General features: G+C 41.3%; 1 protein-coding gene across 6 annotated transcripts in view; it reads left to right on the top strand.

The window, feature by feature from the left end:
* The window catches only part of astn1 (astrotactin 1), a 395,124-nt gene that overhangs the window by 364,142 nt on the left and 8,949 nt on the right, over positions 1–22,033 (top strand). For all 6 annotated transcript variants that reach the window (XM_034138228.1, XM_034138230.1, XM_034138231.1 and 3 more), the window contains 3 exons: positions 9,167–9,302; positions 14,392–14,492; positions 16,466–16,649. In XM_034138228.1, coding sequence (XP_033994119.1) covers positions 9,167–9,302; positions 14,392–14,492; positions 16,466–16,649 — 421 coding nt within the window. The remainder of the gene's footprint in view (positions 1–9,166; positions 9,303–14,391; positions 14,493–16,465; positions 16,650–22,033) is intronic.

Raw genomic sequence — 22,033 nt, forward strand, 5'->3', positions numbered from 1 at the left:
AAAAAAAAGTAATATATTACACTACTTCGTTACTCTCTACATAAAGTAACTCGTTACTTTACTCGTTACTTTACTCGTTACTTTACTCGCAGGGCCGGCCCGCCCCTCCCTACAGGCAGATCACGCAGACTGCTAAAGTTGCAAATGTTCTCTTTAATTCAGTTTCCATTGTCGCATAAGACTGATCCAGATCGCTCTGACCATGGCTGTCCTCTGTCTCCTGCTATCTGTATTTTGCGCAGTATATCTCTGAACGATGCGATGGTGATTCCACTGTGCAAATGGGCAACATTTTCTCTACTATGAAGGATGCTACAAGCCTGTCCATCTCTGCTTTGGTTACCGGTAATTTTTGCTGCTTTGGAGTCGGCGGCGGCGCACTCACAACATCCTCACTCTGGGTTCGAGGGTCCTTAGCTATTAGTTTCACCTTAGCATGTGTTCTTTGCAGGTGCTTGTTGAGGTTTGACGTGGTGTTTACAGCAGTGGATAACAGCTTCTGGCCTGGACACAGTTTGCACCTCACCGTCACATTCCTGTCTATTCTTCGGACGAACTCAAAATAATGGGCATACCTCCACCCCTCGAAAGTTATCGCTGACTCAGCCATGTTTATGCAGCACTGCACGTGGAGATGTGGACGCGCAAGTCGCGCAGATTACGTACATATAAACCTGCGGCGGAAACCACTCTTGTCTGTCAGTGTGATTATGACTGATTTTATAAAAGTAACGAAGTAACGCGTGTCGGGGCAATGTCGGGGCAATGTGTAACGCGTTACACCCAACTCTGGTGAAATGGCACTGATATTTGTCTTATTTCCTAAATATGTGTAGGTTTAAAGTCTGTGAAAAAACAAATTGATATGTATAGCTGTAAAATGACATTTTTATTTAAGTATCATACTTGTAGTTACACATTAACGGTATCTTCTGTAGTGTCTCCTGAAATATTTGCTGCTTAACCAGGCTCTATCACGCTTGAATATCCTGCCTGAAACTGATTTACTGATTTCACTAAAAAGACAGATTTACTACTGTTCCCAACTGGACTGAACCTTTAACAGTCTATGAATGTCAATCCACAGGAGTCCGCAGGCCTGTGAGTTTAGAAATGAGATACAGGATCCTGTTGCTCTGAAGGTGAAGAACTGCCTGTAACACCAACTAAATGGAAATACATTTCAGTATGTTATTCAAAATAGAGCTGCTCAAAGAGCCACTTGGGATAAATAATCTGGCATGCAATCTTTTGATATTTGACTCAAAGTTATTTAGCTGCTTTTTTCCCACAATCAATAATATGTTTTATATAAAAGACATGTTTCTCTATCATGTTTCTTTCCGTTTATCTATAATGTAAAGAATTTGATAGAGGATAATTGCGTATAAATGTATCCTTTTCTGTACTTTAGCTCACCGTTAATCAAGGACCTCTTTGCTTTGATTAAGTTAAGTCATTCTCGAGGAGTTATGCATCTATATGAAGAATGTGCATCATGATAACACAAGGAAATAGTTGGCAGCAGATTATTATGAAAAATAATCCCAGAAATAAATCCTGTAAAAAAAGAAATCCTCACAAATTCAAAATACTTCTCATTCTGTTTTCTTATAAATCCACAAATGCATGCCTGTCACAAGCTGGCCAATTCAGCAGCCATTAAATGTGAAGATTTGCTCTTATTCCCTTCCAGAATAAGGATTTTTTTTATTTCAAAAGATGTCAGCAATCAACGCACTAGAGAAACATTTGTTGCTATGTATGTTTTTGTATTCACCTGGTGTTGAGTCATGTCAATAAATACCATGGCAGCACACCGTGTTCACTACGTTACGTACTTTGCCTTAGATATTTGTTGTAGTCAAGTTAGGGGTACATACTGTTTTTAAATCCAGCGGGCCACCCACATAAAGCAAGCCTCAACATGACAGTGCACAGCGGGGTACTGTACCTCACAACTTTTTGATGCGTCACGTAGTTATCAGATGTAATTGCCAGGAATGATTTGGATTGAAAAGAAAGATTGGACAGATGAGGAGTGGATGGCAGCTCTAAAGCACACAGAGTAATAACAGCATGTGTCTTATCCCACCGAAGTCTAAAGTGATCCAAAGGTGATTTCAAGCATCCACATGTGCAACATTGCTGTGTTTTAATGAGCATATGACTATGAGCAAAGGCTTGTTAATAATCAATATTAAGCCAATTTCCTCCTCCTGCACACTTTACAACATTAAGGAAGGTGGTTTGGGGTTAAGAGCAGCCAGTGTTGTGAGAATGGATCACCCATCTGTACTTGGCTAACACCTTTATATTCAAAGTCCATTCGTGCCTGCCAATGGCAAAATATGTGCCTTAACATCAGTGATTGTGGTGAGGCCAAACATGAAAAACAATTCATTAACACAACATAATAGGTTTTCATTACAGAATGCAAATCCCTGTGTATCAACATGTTGGATTTTTTTGATAGCATTCGTCATCAATCTGGGTACCAAACTTTTTACTTGTTAAATCTCTGAACACACAAATATTGTATGTCAAAAAGAGCTAAAGAAAAGCTACGGTCAGGCTAAGACAAGGAGGTCAAAGTTGTAAGAGTCTGTAAAGTGTGACGTTTACACCAGTTTGTGTTGGATTATAATTTAATTCAGTTAATGATACCAAATCGTTGTTGATTTGTACTTGAACTGTGCAATGTTAAGATCTGGGGAACAATTTAGGGTTAGGGTAAGCATATCATCTTGTTCAACAGTTTTCCAAATCAACACAACTTAAAGGGGATATATCATGTTTCTACAAGATGATTACTGGCTATAATGTTAAAGTGTTATTTTTCTCATGAAGTTCATCCCAATAAACCTGTTTTCACCCATAGTTTAAGGACCTGTCTCTTTAAGCCCCCTCTTAAAAAAGCCCCTTATGTAATTGCCCTACGAATAACAAATGTCATTCATAAGGCATGTTCATAAGGTAGACCTTAAAGGTAGGGTAGGTAAGTTTGAGAAACCGGCTCGAGATACACTTTTTGTTATATTCCATGGAATGCTCTCAACATCCCGATAGCAATGAATATCTTAAAGGGGACCTATCATGCAAAATGCACTTTTGTACGTCTTTTATACATGAATATGTGTCCCCGGTGTTCCAGGGAACTCACCAAGTGTCAGAAAACACAACCCTCTCTATTTTCCTCCATACCCAAATCTCTAAAAAAGGGGCTGCAACGGATCTGATAAAGACTGATCCAGATTTGAACACTGTCCTGACGTCAGGACGGTGGCGCTACGGCTATTGGGCCAACTCTCCACCTATCAGGGGAATGTGGGGTTGGGCCACGGCCGGCCATTGCCGCTCGAAAGCGCTGGAGACGCTGTAGTACATATGCCAGGCCTGTAAGTGGCGCTGTAGTCTGCCACAAAAACAGTGAAGAAGACTTCGCGCATATGGTAACCATGGTTACCCTTCTGTTTATTCTCCGCTGTGGCTTTGTTTCTCCCTCCCCGTCGAGGCAAGCACTGTAATTCTCTCCGGTTAGTCCACCAGCAGATGACAAACACCCACCTCTCCACCTCTTCCAAGGAACGAGGGGACCGTGCGGCAGAGTTTCAGTTTCAGTTTCTTTCGCCGGTCAAGATGTCCGTTAAAGTTTAAATCTTCCAGACAAAATTAGAAAAGTGCCGGTCAAAGGTCTTCTTTGTTATTTATTGAGTTTTAAAACAAATGAATAACGACTCTATAGGCCTATAATAATATATTAAAACCATAGACTGTATATATAAATAAAACACGGAGGACGGAGATCTTTTTTTCTCCCCCTCTTGACTTGATCAGAGCACGGCTACCCTCTCCTGCAGGGGGGCGTGGTCTCACAGAATCAGCCCCGTAGACAGCAAACAGCACATAGAGCGAAATGAGGCATGGCTAAAATGCATGATCTGTTTGGTAACAGAAACGTATAAATATACCTTATATAGGTATGGCCCTACAATATATCATTTAACCTATTAAGCCCGAGAGACCCCGGTACCGGGGCACTGCCGCAACATCTTGCAGGAAACTGTCTGAGGGCATGTTCATTTAATAAAACTATGAATGTTTTATATCCATGTAACGGGAAGAAACTCATCTAACTGATCATTTTTATTTATTTTTTCAAAAGAAAACCCACAATGCTAACACTGAGCCTCTGAATTAGCAACGAGCGAAAAATGCTAACACCTTACTGCACCGAAAATCACTCACAAAACCTTATTATTTATCTTTTCAACACATCCAACACATCGATTCATATCGTGAGGTGACACAGAATCTATTGACACCGACATTGCCACTGAATTATACGTATTTGCGACGTTATAAGCAAAAACGGACATCAAAACAGGTGACGCTAGGTAGCTAAAAATGCTAACATTTTTACCTTGGCCCTGTAGTCTCTCCAAAGTGGTCTTCAATGGCATTAAAACGATAAAAATGCTGCTGAAGTTAATCCATAGGTTAATCTAATGTGTCTGTGTCCCTTTGAAATGATTTCTGATAATCCATAAGCATTAAAACTGCTTTTCCGTTTCCAGATGTCAAAGCTAGAGATAGGTTCACTCTGATTGAAAATTACATGTGCGAAGCCCCCACCTTTTCTCTTCACAACGTGTGTGTGTGGGGGACTCCCCCTTCGATTCTATTGGCTCTAACGGTCAGAAAGAGGTGTCAACCATCAAAATCGAGCAAGGGGGGCCAGAGATATGGAAAATCCACCCAAATGACCCCAGAAGTGGTTTCTTTTTGCTAAATCTCTCTAAAAAGGTCAAATGTCACTTGTTTTGCATCAATATTGATACAGGGTACTTATCTTATGTTGTACTTTGGATTCCTAAAGCTTTTAGTCTACTAACCCATCATCCAAGGGTGTGTTTCACTATAAGTAAAAAATAATTTTTGGACGGACACTATAATTTACAGTTTTTTACTATGTAAAATCTGAATTTTCTTTAAAATAAAAAACATCTATATTGATTCTGACTTTTCTACATCCAACTCACAGGTTTATCATTACTTTAAGAAAAAAGATTATTAATTTAACCCTTTTAGAAGGGAAGATATGGTCATTTGTTCTGGGAATGTCATTTTCGAGCCTGAGACCTGATAACAGGATAAATATAGCATGATAGGTCCACTTTAAGTGCTTTGACAAAAAATCCATAAAAAAATGTCATCTGTGGAAGCCGTAGTACTGTAAAAAGCACGACCAATCATTTTAGCCGGCCCGGCTAAAATAACTGGATGACCTACCTGCCTGTCAGCCTTTCATCTGTGCACAAACTTATCTCGTGCCCTCATTGGTCATGTGCGCGTTCGTGTGTGTTGGAGGAGGGGCTCTATAAGGAAGTGGCAGATTTTCTCCGGTTGTGTATTTTCAAATGACGGAGAGAAAATTGGGATTTTAGCCTTTGCAGACCATTGATATTCATTGAAAGCTATATAACACACTACAGGAAAGCATAATATGGCCTCTTTACTGTCCTTTTTTGCTCTCAGAAAATATTTCTGACCACAAAAATCATTGAGTTTGTTCAAATAATAGATTGAAAAAAAAGAGCTTTAAGTATGCTCAAGTAGGCCTCCAGTATGGGAAAGTTGTGTGCAAAATACAGTTGTTATATTTGCATATCCAAACTGAATAGCTTATCTTGTTAAGACAGAGCTATATGCAAAGATTCATGTTAGTCGCAATTTGCCTTTTAGAGCTCAACCCATTAGATACTGAGAGAATTATTCAGCATATTTCCACACAGCCTTCTCCAGCGAGGGTTTAAACACTGTTTCCTTTTTCTACGCCTCTTTACACGCTAGACAGACATTCCGACCGTTTTTTGCAATTAATATGCTAAGTGGTGCAAAGCCTCACAATGTCACTTTTCATTTACATCTCCGGCTCTGTTTATATCTTTCACTCGTGTGTCAGTCTTTCACGCTGGGTAAACACCTCGCTCTGACAGCTGCTGCGCACCTTTTCTTTATACCCTCAAGCTCTACGTCTCTCTCTGTCTTCATGACTCCGTGGCATTTGGCCTGCTGTTTACTAGCTGGTGACACGGGCCGGGGTCCACAGGGAAGACATAGGTGACCACCGTGGAGCATCCATCACTCACACATACACGTATTTACACACATGCGCAGGCTTATGGTGAGGGAAAGCTCTTGTAGAGGAAAGGGACAGGTGACCACCTCGAGTGCGCCCATCACTTCACACACATGGAGTATAAACACACACAGACAGGCACTGCTTGTGTAGCGGAGGGTCACAGATGACCACCTCAGAGCAGCCATCACTTCACACACCTTTACACACACACACACACACACAGACTTGGCTTTTCCAAGCAGAGGGTTTTTCCCCTTACGGTGAAACACACCTCGGTGGCCAAATGGCCTTTTGACGTACTCACTGCCAGCTGGGAAAACATCGTTCGCTGCATGTTTCACCAGCAGCCTGGGCAGCAGGAAAATGGCCCTGAAGAGGAGGAGGGGGAGGGGGGGTCAAAGGGGTTGCTTCTTTCCCATGTGAGAGTCTCAGGTGGATACAGGTGTTTTCCCAGATTCAGGGGTTTATTGGTAGGTATGTACTGTACCCATCCACACATTGAACTTAAGTATAAATATTGCAATATTATTATTATTAATAATGTGCTATGATAATGTGCAATTACGTATCTTTTTTTGCACTACTAAATACTGGTAATATTTACATTCATTATGTGACCGTCTATGTGTCATGTTTCCTGTAGATATTTAATTGCTCTTTTTACTGCACTTTTAGTGTACAGTTTTACTATTATGCTGCTGTGTTTATTGTATGTTTGTAACTGGCACAACAATTTCCTTCGGGATAAATAAAGTATTATCTTATCTTAAGTATAGTAACACAAGATTGAAAATACTCCATTACCCAGAAAAATAATGCATTCAAAATGTCACAGTTAAGAATGAACAGCTAATATTTATTTTATTTTACAGATATATTATTATGACTATTTTGTATTTGATTATATTTGTGATACATGTAATAAATACATTATTAATCAATCTTTAATTATTAATCAAAGAGCAATAAAACAATGATTAAAAAAATGATTTTTAAGTCAATGATTCTACATATCAGAACTAGTGTAATGAGAACAAATAATAATAATGTAAAAAAGGGAAAGCTTTAGGCCATAGGCCGTGTGAAAACACTATTATAAAATTAAATCGTTTTTGAGGGAGTTAAAATATATAAAGAGCTTGCCAGGCTGACCTCCTTGTGAAGGTTGTTCCAAAGAGTGGGTGCCCTAACAAAAAGAGGACACACCAAAACACATGGGACAGGCAACATTGTTTATTAACAAAGCATGAAATCATTGCACCTGTTGAGTGAGCGGTGGTCTGAATTGTGTCGACCATCACTCTGATGCCCTGGCTGCCAAACATGTCAGACTGTTCCTTTACATCTGGGGATGTCTGTAGTTTACTTGCGGCTGTTGTTGGTGTTGTTATTGACAAAGTTAAATAATGTGCCAAGGATGTTTTTTAAATGTTTTAATTTAGGAATCTGCACTATTAGCGAGAAACACAAGCTTGTATGTATTGATCAATATGAAGGGATGGAATTGTTTGTTATTGTTATGATGCTGGGACTCCCCAGGGTAGTTCACCTACTGTATTGCCAGCAAGGAATGCTTTTAAGGCGAACATCAGTGGAAAAAAAACACGTTTGCGCAGTAAATGCCATAAATTGTTGAAATATTTGTAAATGTCTGGCTGCAGCCTGTATCTACAAGATTGACTGGGATTTGTACATCTGAATAATAATCTTCTTTTAGTTAGGTGTGTGATAATTTAACCATGCACAGAGAAAGGAATTCACTATGTATCTTCACCACATATCTGCCTTGAATGTATCTATTAAAGGGGCCCTATTGTGGTTATTTGGTGTTTCCCCTTTCCTGTAGTTTATATATACATAGGTTTTTGGGTACCACTTTACAATAAGTAAAGGGTTTATAATTAGGTTATGAATTAGGTTGTAAACACTTTATTAATCATTAAGAACCATTTATAAACCAGTTCTAACATAGTTTTCATATATCAACACAGGCTCACTATTTGGCAAGATGACTAAGCCTTATGTTGGCTACTTAGCGAGAATCAACTCAGTGAGCAACAGACACCAAGGATGCTGGCTGATGAAGAAGACGAAGTAAGCTAAGTAGCCAATATAAGGCTGAGCAGTACAGATAAATGTGGGCTCACTATTTGGCAAGCAACCGGTCACAGTTGCCCTGTTTATCTCATGTCTTATAAAAGCTTATTAATGATTTATAAAGTGTTCACAACCTAATTAATAAATGAATTACAAACTATTCGTAAACCCTTTATAAGGGTAGGCTTATTGTAAAGTGGTACCGGTTTTTGTGCATGTAAATGGTCAGCAAAGGCTCAAATCCAAAAGTTCCCTCCAGAGGGAGTTTCTTTCCCGTTGTTGTCACAGATGTTGACATCAGTGTAATGTTCACTAATGGTTGACAGATTCCCTGCCCTTAAAAAAGAAATAAAAATCAGCACCAGAGCTCTGTTAAACAGCACCTAATTGTTTCACTTTCATAGACAGGCCCTACAGGTACATACTGTCCTTAAAGTGTGTGTTGTGGTGGAGCTAAGCATCTGTTCTACATTTTGTTAAGATGTCTGTTTAAAGTTCAGCAGTGAGTTATCCCTGTACCGTATATACTTTATTAAGCCTGAGGGAGGTTCAGCAGAGCTGCCCTCATCTTACCTCAAAGTACCAAAAAAAATGGTTTAAATTCACTAAATCATGCACCACGTTTACATTTGCTCAACCTTCTGATTTTATAAGAACCTGTAAAACTGATAAGTGTACTGTTGTCAAGTCAACCCAGGAGTTTTGAATGAATGCATTTTCTTTAAACACAAGTTCTTCCTTATTTAAAGAAGAAATCAAACATTGTTAGTGGGACAAAACCTATACAGTAGAAATATATATACAGTAATCATTACATTTCCAGTAGTCTCATCTCAAACTCTACAGTCCATGAATCAAATGGGAGTGAAATCGTTGGTTGAATGATGACTTCTGAACACAAATTTGTCTTTCTCCCTTCCGCAGAAACCCTTTTGAGCTTCGTCGATGACATCTTGTCTGGGGCCAGGTCTCCCTGTGTGATGTTAGGGGACATCCCCGACCTCCTGTCCTCCTCCATCAGCATGATCATCCGCTGCCTAGAGCCGGACACCACCTACATGTAAGTCACTTTCTATTTGTCCTCCTTTAAAAAAACAGACTAAACAACCAGTAAACTAAACTGATTTGGGAACCAGATCTCACTCTCACTGTCAGATGTTAAGATAAAGCACATTTTGCCTTGTTTATTTTGCACAATTTCAAATAAAAAAAAGATGTTTGATTTCTAAACAATGTACCAATTCTATGCAAGTTGTTAAAGGTCCCCTATTATACTGTTTTTCATCAATATATTATATTTCTCAGATATATACAAAACATGTCTCTGAAGTGTTTGGCTCGAAATACCAAACAGATCATGCATTGTAGCATCCCATAAACCCCTCTGTTTCAGCCCTGTTTCAAAAGTGCTGAATCTGTGTCTGTTACTTTAGATGAAAATAAGGTGCCACTCCCCACGCCCCTCTGATGCCCCTTTCACACCAACGCGGTTCCCGTTCTAGCTCCGTGCTAGAGCTCTTCTGGTTCGGAACCGGTTTTTCTTTTCAGCCCCCGTTTTGTTCACACCACCCAGAGCCCGACTGGTGCTGCCGCTGCTGCGTCATGACGTCACCGTTTACGTCGCTGATTTTCTCATCAACGGTGCTCACAACAACAACAATGGGGGACTGCGTCGGGTCGATGATCGTGTTACTTTTAATCATACGAAGCCAGATTAAATTAAATAACGACTTCTCCAACCTTATACTTTTCTCCAGAATGCCTTGGTTCATTGTTTATTAATGTGTTTCAAACTTTCAGCGGCATTTACCGACTGCTGCAGTGCTGCTCTTCCACCGGAGTTTATTCTCCCGTTAGCTCCGGGTTAGCTCACACGGCAGCGGCCGCTGTAAAGTATTTACTGTCTGACTGTCACACAAGCAGCTGATACATATCCCCAGTTCCCCATGACCTATCATGCAAAATGCACTTTTGTACGTCTTTTTTATACATGAATATGTGTCCCCGGTGTTCCAGGGAACTCACCAAGTGTCAGAAAACACAACCCTCTCTATTTTCCTCCATACCCAAATCTCTAAAAAGGGGCTACAACGGATCTGATCAAAACTGATCCAGATTTGAACACTGTCCTGACGTCAGGACGGTGGCGCTACGGCTATTGGGCCAACTCTCCACCTATCAGGGGAATGTGGGGTTGGGCCACGGCTGGCCATTGCCGCTCGAAAGCGCTGGAGACGCTGTAGTACATATGCCAGGCCTGTAAGTGGCGCTGTAGTCTGCCACAAAAGCAGCGAAGAAGACTTCCCGCGCATGGTTACCATGGTTACCCTTCTGTTTATTCTCCGCTGTGGCTTTTTTTCTCCCTCCCCGAGGCAAGCGTTTGCTCCCGCTGCTTTAATTCAATGCAATCCCTCCCCGTCGAGGCACGCACTGTAATTCTCTCCGGTTAGTCCACCAGCAGATGACAAACACCCACCTCTCCGCCTCTTCCAAGGAACGAGGGGACCGTGCAGCAGAGTTTCAGTTAGGTTTTCTTTCGCCGGTCAAGATGTCCGTTAAAGTTTAAATCTTCCGGACAAAATTAGAAAAGTTCTTCTTTGTTATTTATTGAGCTTTAAAACAAATGAATAACGACTCTATATAATAAAACATGGAGGACGGAGATCTATTTTTCTCTCCCTAGTCTGACTTGATCAGAGCGGCTCCCCTCTCCTGCAGGGGGGCGTGGTCAGCTGCAGCTCACAGAATTGGCTGGCAGGGCTGGAGAACAGCAAATAGAGCGTTGTTAATCGCGAAGCGCTGTACTCCACAACCGCCCCCCCCCCCCCCCCCCCCCCCGTTGACAATCGCCAGAAGTTGGAGTACCAAACACTGACTCCAGGTACTCATCTGAGTACCTCACTGAGAAAGTTGTGTGCACCCCTGATGATAGGTGTCCTTTAAGTGAATGTGTTTCAGTATGAATTGACGCTGTTTGGCATCACAACACTTATGAAAGTTTCTCTGGTATAAAATGGGTGATGTTAGCATAGCAACCGAAGCTAAACTGACTATCTTGACTACTTGTTGTTGCTATCCTATTGTGGCATAAACCGTTTTATACAGGCACATTTTACCGGCGTATTTTTCATTATGATTCTACTTGTGATAGTCGGACATGACAACCTGTGCAGCCCATGTATTGATTCCATCCGATAGCTGCTATAATACAAAACAAAACGTCTGCCTGCTCTCCACAATGATCAATAACAGTGAACAGATGGTCAAAGTAAGGTACAAATAAACAGAATCACACGAAGCCTGGTTAGTGTTGCCTGACTTTATAAAGTGTGTTTTTTTTATAAGTGTGTGGTTGCGTTCTAGTCACTTTGCTCAGCGCTACTGCTTGTTACAACTTTTATTGGCTGTACTTGCCTTAAACTGTTAGCTCAGGTTAATCTCGCCCCCCTCCGACCTAAGCGTGACGTATGCGTTTCTTGCTTCTAGACCGAAAAATGTTTGGTGCTTGGTAAGCACCGGTTTTCGGTGCTTAGAGGCGGCTCCGCTGTGGTGTGAACAGGAAAAACCGGTGCTTATCAGGCTCTAGCTCCGAACCGGCCCTGGAACCGCGTTGGTGTGAAAGGGGCATGAGAGATATTTGGTTAAAAAGAACACAATGGTGCTCGAGGAGGAGATTCAGGTGATAAGGTGGGGGGATGTTACCTTGGTTGAATTTTGGCTAATGGTTAAACAAGCCAAAAAATCGTTATGACATCATAAAGTGGCCAAAATCTGATCAGCTCATTTTCAGACAGGTTTTTATATAAATGGATCAGGACAAAAAGAGAGGGGGTCTTTTTTCCTGAAAATTTCAGAATCTCTTTACACAGAGGGGACACATATTTATGTATCAAAGACATGTAAAAGTGGATGTTGCATAATAGGTGACCTTTAATATGGATTCTGTTCACAATTAAAATATGATTGAATTAAATCCACTATTCTGGCTGAAAAACTTTCATTTTTGAGTATGCTGCTGCTGAAAACAATTGTCCCACAATGCATTGCCCATTGGACATGGAGAAGCCATTCACAGCTGGAAAAGATTAAAGTAATTGCAAATGTGGTGAGACAGCTCCAGAAAGAACAAACAAGAAATCATCTTTGGAAAAATATTAGCTTTTCTCTCAGTGTTGTTTAATTGTTAGCGTCATTCAAAGTCATAGTTTGATTGACGTCTTACGTTGCACAAATTGTATCATTTCCTGTCATAATGAAACGGTTAACCATGCTGATTTGGTATACTTACTGCAAAGACAGTATACTATGAGATTAGTAGTAATTATAATAGGAATGAAAAATGCTTTATTTGCCACAAACAACTTGTACTAACAGATAGTAGCTGTAGTTAGCAACATTTATGATGCTTTGAGGTGTTTAGTCTAGCCAAAGTTGGTCCAAAGTAAGCAGTGGGAAGTACAGAAGCTCCATCAAAGTTACTTTGCAACAGTTTGTGTTATAAACTCATGTAGAAATAGCAACATACATTTTGTGGTTTATGAACATTTGAGCTATATACTGACAAAGAGCAACCTACCAACCTTTGCAACGTGAATCAAAACAACTGAAGAGTGAATTAAATCCCTAAACCTTCATTTTTTAAGGCAAGTTTTTATTTTATTTAAGATGTTCAGGAAGGGGCAACTCCATAGAAGCCTATGAAAAGATTACATACTTCGCTATTATCCAATTGGGACTCCAAATATATGATAAAGCAGTGAATGCTTTACGGCGTGGCAACCTTGTGAATGACAAGTCGCTAAGGGCCAACAAGCTTTCCATAAGAGATATGTAGCAATTAGCCTCCATCCTAGCTCTAACATTTCACTTTGACCTTAGCATACCATTATCGTGACTGACTGGCATCAAACCCTTAAGGCTGGCTAAGGTATGTTTTTGGTTTAATATAAGCTAGTTGAATCTGAATTGTGATAATTCCTGTAATTTTAGTTTAAGCTTGGTGTTAAAAACATTATTAATATATTAATTAATTTCACAGTCCCCACAAATATGTTAGATAAATACAATAAAAACAGTTTAATAAAGAAATGTTTACTCTATGTTATCTACAATCATATAGGTCTTTATTCTGTCTTTATGTCTGTATGCAGTTTAACAATGTGTTGCACACACACAGATACACACACCAGATGCTCTCATGCACATGCTGACATTTATCTCACAGACAGCCTGCCAGGAGGGAAGCCACGCGGACTTCTCTGAGAGGCAAAAGGCAGATTAGGGTGAAGAGAAAGAAATGGAGAAGCAGAGGGAAAGTTTGGGTTAGAAGAGAAAGAGAAAAGAATGAGAAAAAAATATCAAGAGTTTGGATGTATGTGGGCTGGATAAGCAGCTACACTACACATGCCCTTTTAATCCTGACATCAGCGGGACTCTCTCCTCCCTGTCTGGCAGCTCATTCATCTTTCAAGCCACGGCGACGTCTCTCCCTTCAGGCTGCAACCCACTCCTCATGTTTTCTGTACAGACAGAGCACTTACAAAGCATTGGATCAGTGCCTTGTGTGGGGGGGGAAATGCATTGTGTGGGGAGAAGTATTCACATTATGTAAGCATGACACAGAAAACATACTCCGCAGCTGCATAAAAAGTTAAGTCCAAAACGCTAAGACATGTTGGAAATGTTTAAACGTTTAGAGTCTGAGGCTGGAAACGAACCAAGTCTCTCTCTTTTTCAGTGAACTATGCATGTGTGTAGTCAACTGTTTTATCTTTACCTGCAATATAAGAGAAACACATCTCCAGGCTGATAGTAAAAATATCCATTTTTTAAAATTCTATGGTCTTCTCTGCCACTCTTTTTAAGCCCGTGGTGCTGCAGGTGGATGCAGTTTGTAGGAAGCTCACTAGGTGGAGATATTCATTCAGTGAAGTGACAGGTTATTAGCTCTGTAAAGAAGTGCTTATTGTCAGTCTGGCACTAGTGAAAGTCTCATTATAAACAAACGGAGCCTTTTTATTTGATTTCACAGGGAAATGATGATGTGATGTTGCTACAGCAGATTTAGATTAGGTTTTGTAGCAAACGATGTATCACTCACAATTAGCAGCAGGTTCTATAATCCGCTTCACGTGTGTTTATGTGTCTAGGTTCCGGCTGTGGGCAGTAGACAACACAGGCCGCCGCTCCAGCCCCAGTGAGGTCACCATCAAAACTCCGTGTCCAACTGTGGATGACGTCAAAGCACAAGGTGAGGAAAGACACGGGCAGGAGTCAAGAGGGGTGAATCATCTTTATTAGTGATCACAGGTGGCTCACAGAGATTTAATGTTCCAACACTTTAAATATGCTCGAGGTGATTGTGAAAAACAACGTCTGAAACAGCTTCATTTATGTACAGGCTTAGTCAGTCATTTAATAAAGGAGATGCTCCATCTTTTTTTAGTAATCGAGTAGCTAACTTGAAGGACAGACATTTTGCTGTTTTATTTCAAGACCTCACAAAACAGATGTTAAAGATCAGATCATAATGCGAGTAATAAAGTCACAGAGAGATAGTTTTCCTCTCTGCAGTTGCACTGTTTATGGACACGGTAAACTACAATTCCATGAGGATATTGACTTTAAAGAAATGCTGAAATATGTTGCCACTATCCGTACCAGCCTGAGATTTATAGTCACTGTGGATCCTGCTGCTCATTTAAATCGGTCAATGCTAAATATGCTCCAACCAGGTCATTTTAAAACTACTGGCTTAAACTTAAAGCCTGGAAATAAAATAATGGTGTGAAATACAATAGGTTCTACTTAGGACAGATTTGATATGCATTGTAAACCATGACAGGTGGATAAGTTCCTTACCTGGGGAACAAATCACCCATTGGAAGCAAAAATTCAACCATCCTTTTTAAATTAATTGAAAATATTCTATTTTATATATATTTGTTTCATTCTGTGTCTTTATTGTTCTCATCCTGCCTGTGCTGCAGCACCTCTTTTCACCCTCTGTCTGAAACCAGAGCCCAGTCTTCTCTTATTGGTTAGCTTTTGATAAATCAACCGCTTAGAGATGTTGCCAATAGTAGTGCAAACCAATAGAAGCACGAGTGTAACATAGTGATGTCAATATGTTACAGAAGTAAAGTAGTAGTCCAATGGAGGCGGGGGGGCGGTGTGCAGGAGAGAAACTCCCTCTGGACTGAGGGAACTTTGTCGACCATTCACATGCAACAAAACCTAAATAACACACAGGGTTGGGAGGGTTATCAGTGTAATCAGTTACTGAATACATGGCTCTGAAAGTAATCAGAATACAGTTACAGTTACGTGTCTTAAAAAAGTAACATATTCAGATTACTTTTAGAATACTTTCGGAATACTTTCTTTTTCCATAACAGATGGGTATGTTTTGGTGAACAGGAGACACTTATTTTACTGTTTTAATGGCTTATCAAGAACTCAAACACAACATCTTGGTGTCATTCTGGACAGCTCTCTCATCTGCACTCCACATAAAAAACATCACCCGGACTGCATTCTTTGTCCTGTCTTAAACCTTTCCTTAGAATATTTTATTAATTGTAAGGTGTCCTTAAATAGAATGAATTATCATTATTATTTATTATTATTATCTGAAACGATGTAATAACTTTTAAAACGTTTTCCAGTCACTTGCCCCATGCATTCAGCAGCAGGCCATTCACTTTGATTTTATCCCGTTATGAAATGTTATCATTTCGACAATAAAGAAATGCTACATAAACGTTATCTTGCACATTTTATCTAACCATCTCCGTTTCTGACTTTCAATATATTTTAAAAGAGATCTCTCTCTCTCATCTGCGTGCGGGGGCGGGGCCTCACAGACACGCTGCATCTCTCTCTCGCTCACAGACATGCTGCAGCCTGTGCAGTGTGCACACAGTTCTGCCGGTAATGAATATTACATTTTGTGAGGAAACTTTTCCACCAATAATTCCAATAAGTATTCCAAAATGTATTCACTTCAGGTTTACGAAAGTAACTGTAATCAGATTACTCGTTTTTCAAATGTAACGCCAGCTGAATACAGTTACTTGATTTTTGTATTCTGATTACGTAATGCCGTTACATGTATTCCGTTACAACCCAACCCTGCACACACACTACAGGAAAGAGCAAACCCCAAAAAGCATAATAGGGCCCCTTTAAGTTGTTGACCTATGACTGTGTTTGCCCTTCCAGAAATCTCAGATAAGATCTACAACCTGTTCAATGGTTACACCAGTGGGAAGGAGCAGCAGACGGCCTACAACACTCTAATGGACCTGGGGGCCCCCACACTCCACCGCGTGCTCTACCACTACAACCAGCGCTACGAGAGCTTTGGGGAATTCACCTGGAGGTGTGAGGATGAGCTGGGACCCAGGTACAGACCGCTTTTATCCGAGATAAAATGCAAATCTTAGCTTTTAAAGCAAGGCAAACGATGTTTCCTTTTAGAATTTGGAAATGGATTGAGCGTCTTATAAGCAGACCTTTTGCTTTGATACTGCAGTACACAAGGAAGGAAAAAATGTTGGAGTCGGTTGTATTTCAGAAGTGCCCTCAAACATGCATTGCTTCTAGTAAATTGATCGTTCACTTCAAAGGCAATGTATTAAAAGGACCCAACAACATAAAAGTCTGACCCAGAACAGCACTTCAGCTCTGCCCTGAGACTTTTTACTGAAAACCAAAAGAGCTGTTTTAACGATGTGTTGCCTGTGATTAGCCTCTGAAATTACAGAGATGTGTGTGTATGTGAAGCCCTTCTTCGTAAAACCCAATGACTCTAAACGAAACCTAGCAAACATAGCCGCATTTCCTTCACACGTTTTTCTAACAAAACTCCATACGAACCTGTCCTTCAGCGGCCTACCCAGACTAATGTCCATGGGATCAGCCCATTGAAATATTGGCTGCGTCCGACTCTTGTTTTTATTCTCCGAGGTAGGCAGATGTTCTGTTCCCAGCTTCCAAAGCGCTGTCTTTGATTGTAAGCGGTTGTTTGTGTGAATTACAGTTACAGGGGGAAATTAATTCAATGTGACTGGGAAGCCGAGTGAGCTTAACCTGTGACATCATCGAGGCCATTTAGTAACGCACAACCAGGGAGGGCCCGCCGTTTTCCCCCCAAAAAACGACGGATAAGTACCCGTAATGTAAAATTGTGGCTTAATGTTTTATAAACAGAGCCATGTGTCCAATGTAAATTATACTTATAAATGGCAGTCTGTGGGACGTGCTTTCACTCTGGCAGGTGAAACTGATTAACCAAGCTTCCCCTAATCCTCTCTGGTTCCCTCTTTGTCTGTGGGTTCCCCCCGCCCCAAATGAAAGGATGTTTTTAATCGGGATCACGCTGGAAAAAGTCGATGTAATTGAGGGAGTTGCTTCTGAAGTGTTCCATTAAAATACGCTTAGATTAACTGCCCCCCAATTTAGTTAAAGGGAGGGGTGATTCATGTTAATAAAAGGTACCTCAGAGCTGGGAAAGCAGCAGAGAAGTGCATTCAAGGTGAGGCCTGGTAACCGGGGGAAAGGAAGTATAAACTTGTTTTGTTTCGCTAAGTTCATCAAATGAGCATTAGACTTTCCTATGTCTCTGGTTTGGTGTGAGAAAAGACTCACTGACGCAGCGCTGGATGCTGACCATTGTTACAAAGTGAGAAGGCAAGCAGCGAGGTTAATGGTCTAACAGCAACACTGCTGTGTGTCTAAGTGTTGCCTGTGGCGTCAAACACTTTCTCTCTCTGACGTTATCCGACCGTTGGGAAAAACTGATGCAGCAGATAAATGGCTGCCAGGATAAAAATACTACCAATATCCTCTTTAGCGAACCACAATAATGGTCAGCCAAAGTCTCTGACTCTCCAAGCATCCAGTGTTGATGTTGGCCAGTTTCTGCTATAGGACCGAAGATCATTGTGATCATTGTCATTCAGTTGAACAAAGGTTGACTCTAACGGTGGGGTCTGATTTAGATTTCTCTCTTTGTATTTGTGCCTTAGCATGAATAAATCATATGTTCATATTCGGATAAAGATTCTATCTATAACATTTGTCTGAGCCAGGGGCCTGCAACCTTTTTGGCCAAAAGAGCCATGTTGCCCCCTTTTCCACCAATTTCTTTTGTCTGGAGCTGCAAAACATATTTGATAGCTTATAAAGTTGTATATATTGTTACATCATAGACAAAAACTACAGTTTCTTTGCATGTATTATTTATTACATTATACAAAACAGTTTACCTCTAATAATAAACAAAGAACTCTTATAAGGAGAATTAAAAAAAATACACAGGCCTACTTTAAAATAAATCAACACAGCACTTGGGGAGTCCTCTGCACATTTGAAGAAAATGAATATAATTAAAATGGGCCCACTTTGAAATAAATAAAACATATAGCTGCACCCTAAAAAGAGTTAACTGATTGAATTATGATCATCTGCTGTCTTCCTCTCCCGTGTTTTTCCTCCCATACGTAAAGGCTGCTGCACCTTTGACAACTTCTCTCCACATATCAAACATAGCGGTAAGCCAGCTTCGTTTGCTGTGAAAGCATATAACTCTGTCCACGCAGAATTAAACCCTCTGTGTTCCTTCCGATGCTTTACTTTTCTTTAATTTATCCATAGTTCGCTCATCGAGCCGGGGGTCAGGTTATTCACCTGCAAGAAAAGGCGCTGGTGCGGGACCGTAGCAGGATGTGACGCATATTTTAGTTGACCTAAACCTGAATTAAAACCGTTTTTAAAACAAATGTTACGTGTCACAGTATCACCTCAAAATACAAGATACGAAACATTTTCAACCGTGCAACAAAATATAAATAGTCCTACAAATATTTTTATTTTATTTCCTTCTTATTTTTGTCTAAGCTCAAGTGAGCCAGAGTAGAGGCCTTAAAGAGTCGCATGCGACTCGAGAGCCGCGGGTTGCCGAGGAAAAAGAGGAAGGCCGCACTGTGGATCTTCACATAATCCTTGGCAGCTGGCACACTTTAAAGACTCCTTTTTAAAGAATAACTTTCATTTGATGTTGCAGCACATGGAAGTTGCTCCCTCAACCAAACTAGAATGGCAATAGGAGAGTGTAGTCTTCTGCTAAGACCAATGGATGTATTTACATTCTCACCAGGTCTCAATTTCCAAATTGGTAACATGTTTGGTGTGTTATTGAGCTGTAAGATGTAATGGTGAAACAACATTGAAGCTTTTGAAAAGTTGTGTGTATTTTCTTGCTAAAACATGTTGATAGTTTGGATTTGATTTGGATTGAGAGGGCCTTGTATTTTCACTGTCGGAAGCTCATTGTATATTCCAATGCTAAAAACGCAAACATGACTCCTTGTTAAAGGATTCCAGTGGTTTAAAAGAGAGCGCAGATAAAGGCTTTGGTTTCATGGCTCGGCTGTCACTGATACGATGCGTGGAAAAGGTAGGACCCAAATGCAGACTACAAAAAGAGGTAACAGGTCTAGAAACAAAAACGAGCTTTATTTACAAAGCTGATGAGCAAAAAACATGGCATGGATAACATGGGTAGCACAAGGAATATACATCACCAAAAAACGATCGTGACCAACATGAAGGGAGACAGGAAAAACCAACAATGAACCGACAGGGGACAGAGACAAGACTAAATACAGAGAGGGGTAATCACGGGACAAGAAACAGCTGGGCAGGGGAGGTAGAAACACAAGGGCAACAGGCAGCGGCGGACTGGGACTACAAATCAGCCCGGGACTCTCGACCGGCCCACCTCGGAACCGCAAGTAATCACCGCTAGTAAATTATCAACGGGGGGGGGGGTGCTAGTGACTTATCCGACCGGCCCACATCGTCCAATCGGCCCACTTCAGTACCGGCCCATCGGGATTCGTCCCGACCGTCCCGATGGCCAGTCCGCCCCTGGCATCAGGTGAACACAATTAGACAATCAGACACAGGAGGAAAAACACAGGAAGGAAGACAAGAGACAGGGAGAACAGAATTACAAAAGACATACTAAACTAAAAACGTGACATAACATTAGGATCGTGACAGAACCCCCCCCCCTCGAGGGACGGATCCTACAGTAGACGTCCATAACACACAAACAAAGTCCAATACTTCGAAAAGGGTGGGTGGAGGGGGTCCGGAGGACGGGTCTGGGTCGACAGCCCAGAGCCCAACGAAACAGGACATGGGGTTGGCAGGACCCCCGGCAGAACAGTAGTCGGCGGGACCCCCAATGGGACAGGACATAGAGTTGGCAGGACCCCCGGCGAGACAGGTGTCGACTGGTCCTCCAACGGCACAAGACATAGGGTTGCAGGACCCCCGGCAGAACAGTAGTCGGTGGGACCCCAAACAAAACAGGACATGGGGTTGGCAGGACCCCCGGCAGAACAGTAGTCGGCGGGACCCCCAATGGGACAGGACATAGAGTTGGCAGGACCCCCGGCGAGACAGGTGTCGACTGGTCCTCCAACGGCACAAGACATAGGGTTGCAGGACCCCCGGCAGAACAGTAGTCGGCGGGACCCCAAACGAAACAGGACATGGGGTTGGCAGGACCCCCAGCAGAACAGTAGTCGGCGGGACCCCCAACAGAACAGGACATGGGGTTGGCAGGACCCCCGGCAGAACAGTAGTCGGCGGGACCCCCAACGGTACAGGACATAGAGTAGGGACTTGAGTAGGGACTAGAGAAGGAACTTGAGAGGGAAATCGAGAGGGAACATTGTCCACCTCCATTTGTGCCTTTTTGAGGACAGCCTCTTTGTCCCTTCTAGCCAAGGTTCTACTCCACTCAGCATAATGACACTGAAGAGTGTACTCTAGGGAGATCGAATCCATATCAAAATAAAAATCTGCTGGGTCCATAGTTGTTCGGTTCATTCTGATACGATGTGTGGAAAAGGTAGGACCCAAATGCAGACTACAAAAAGAGGTAACAGGTCTAGAAACAAAAACGAGCTTTATTTACAAAGCTGATGAGCAAAAAACATGGCATGGATAACATGGGTAGCACAAGGAATATACATCACCAAAAAACGATCGTGACCAACATGGAGGGAGACAGGAAAAACCAACAATGAACCGACAGGGGAACACAGGAAGAGACAAGACTAAATACAGAGAGGGGTAATCACGGGACAAGAAACAGCTGGGCAGGGGAGGTAGAAACACAAGGGCAACAGGTGAACACAATTAGACAATCAGACACAGGAGGAAAAACACAGGAAGGAAGACAAGAGACAGGGAGAACAGAATTACAAAATAACACCCAAAACAAGACAGACTAAACTAAAAACGTGACATAACATTAGGATCGTGACAGTCACGGTGAAGAGGTGGAAATGTTCAAAGTATTTCTGTTAGTTGTTGTTGTTTATTATCAGGTCTGAAGTCCTTGATGTTACCTGGTAAACTTAGTGACTAGCATCTCCTAGTCTGTCTTCTTCCACTAGCATCTCCTGGGTCGAATTTGGGTGATGTTTGTTGACATCATCTTTCATTGACACGTTTTTGCTGTGTACTCACTGTGTAATAATTAGAGTTGTGATTTTACTTAACTGTCTGGAAGCACAAAAATTGCCATCTTGATCGTGACCCGGCAGCACCTCACAAAAAAGATACTCATTTTTTTTTTTTTTTAAATGTTGATGCTGCCAGTGTTCATAGGTACATTGCTTGACTTCCATCCTGGGACTCCAACTTTAGACAACATGAATAAGTACCTCATACAACCCCATTTGAAATAATCCAAATGTTCCCTTTAAA

Source organism: Trematomus bernacchii, unplaced genomic scaffold (assembly GCF_902827165.1).
Source record: "Trematomus bernacchii unplaced genomic scaffold, fTreBer1.1, whole genome shotgun sequence".
In the NCBI taxonomy this organism is placed as follows: Eukaryota; Metazoa; Chordata; class Actinopteri; order Perciformes; family Nototheniidae; genus Trematomus; species Trematomus bernacchii.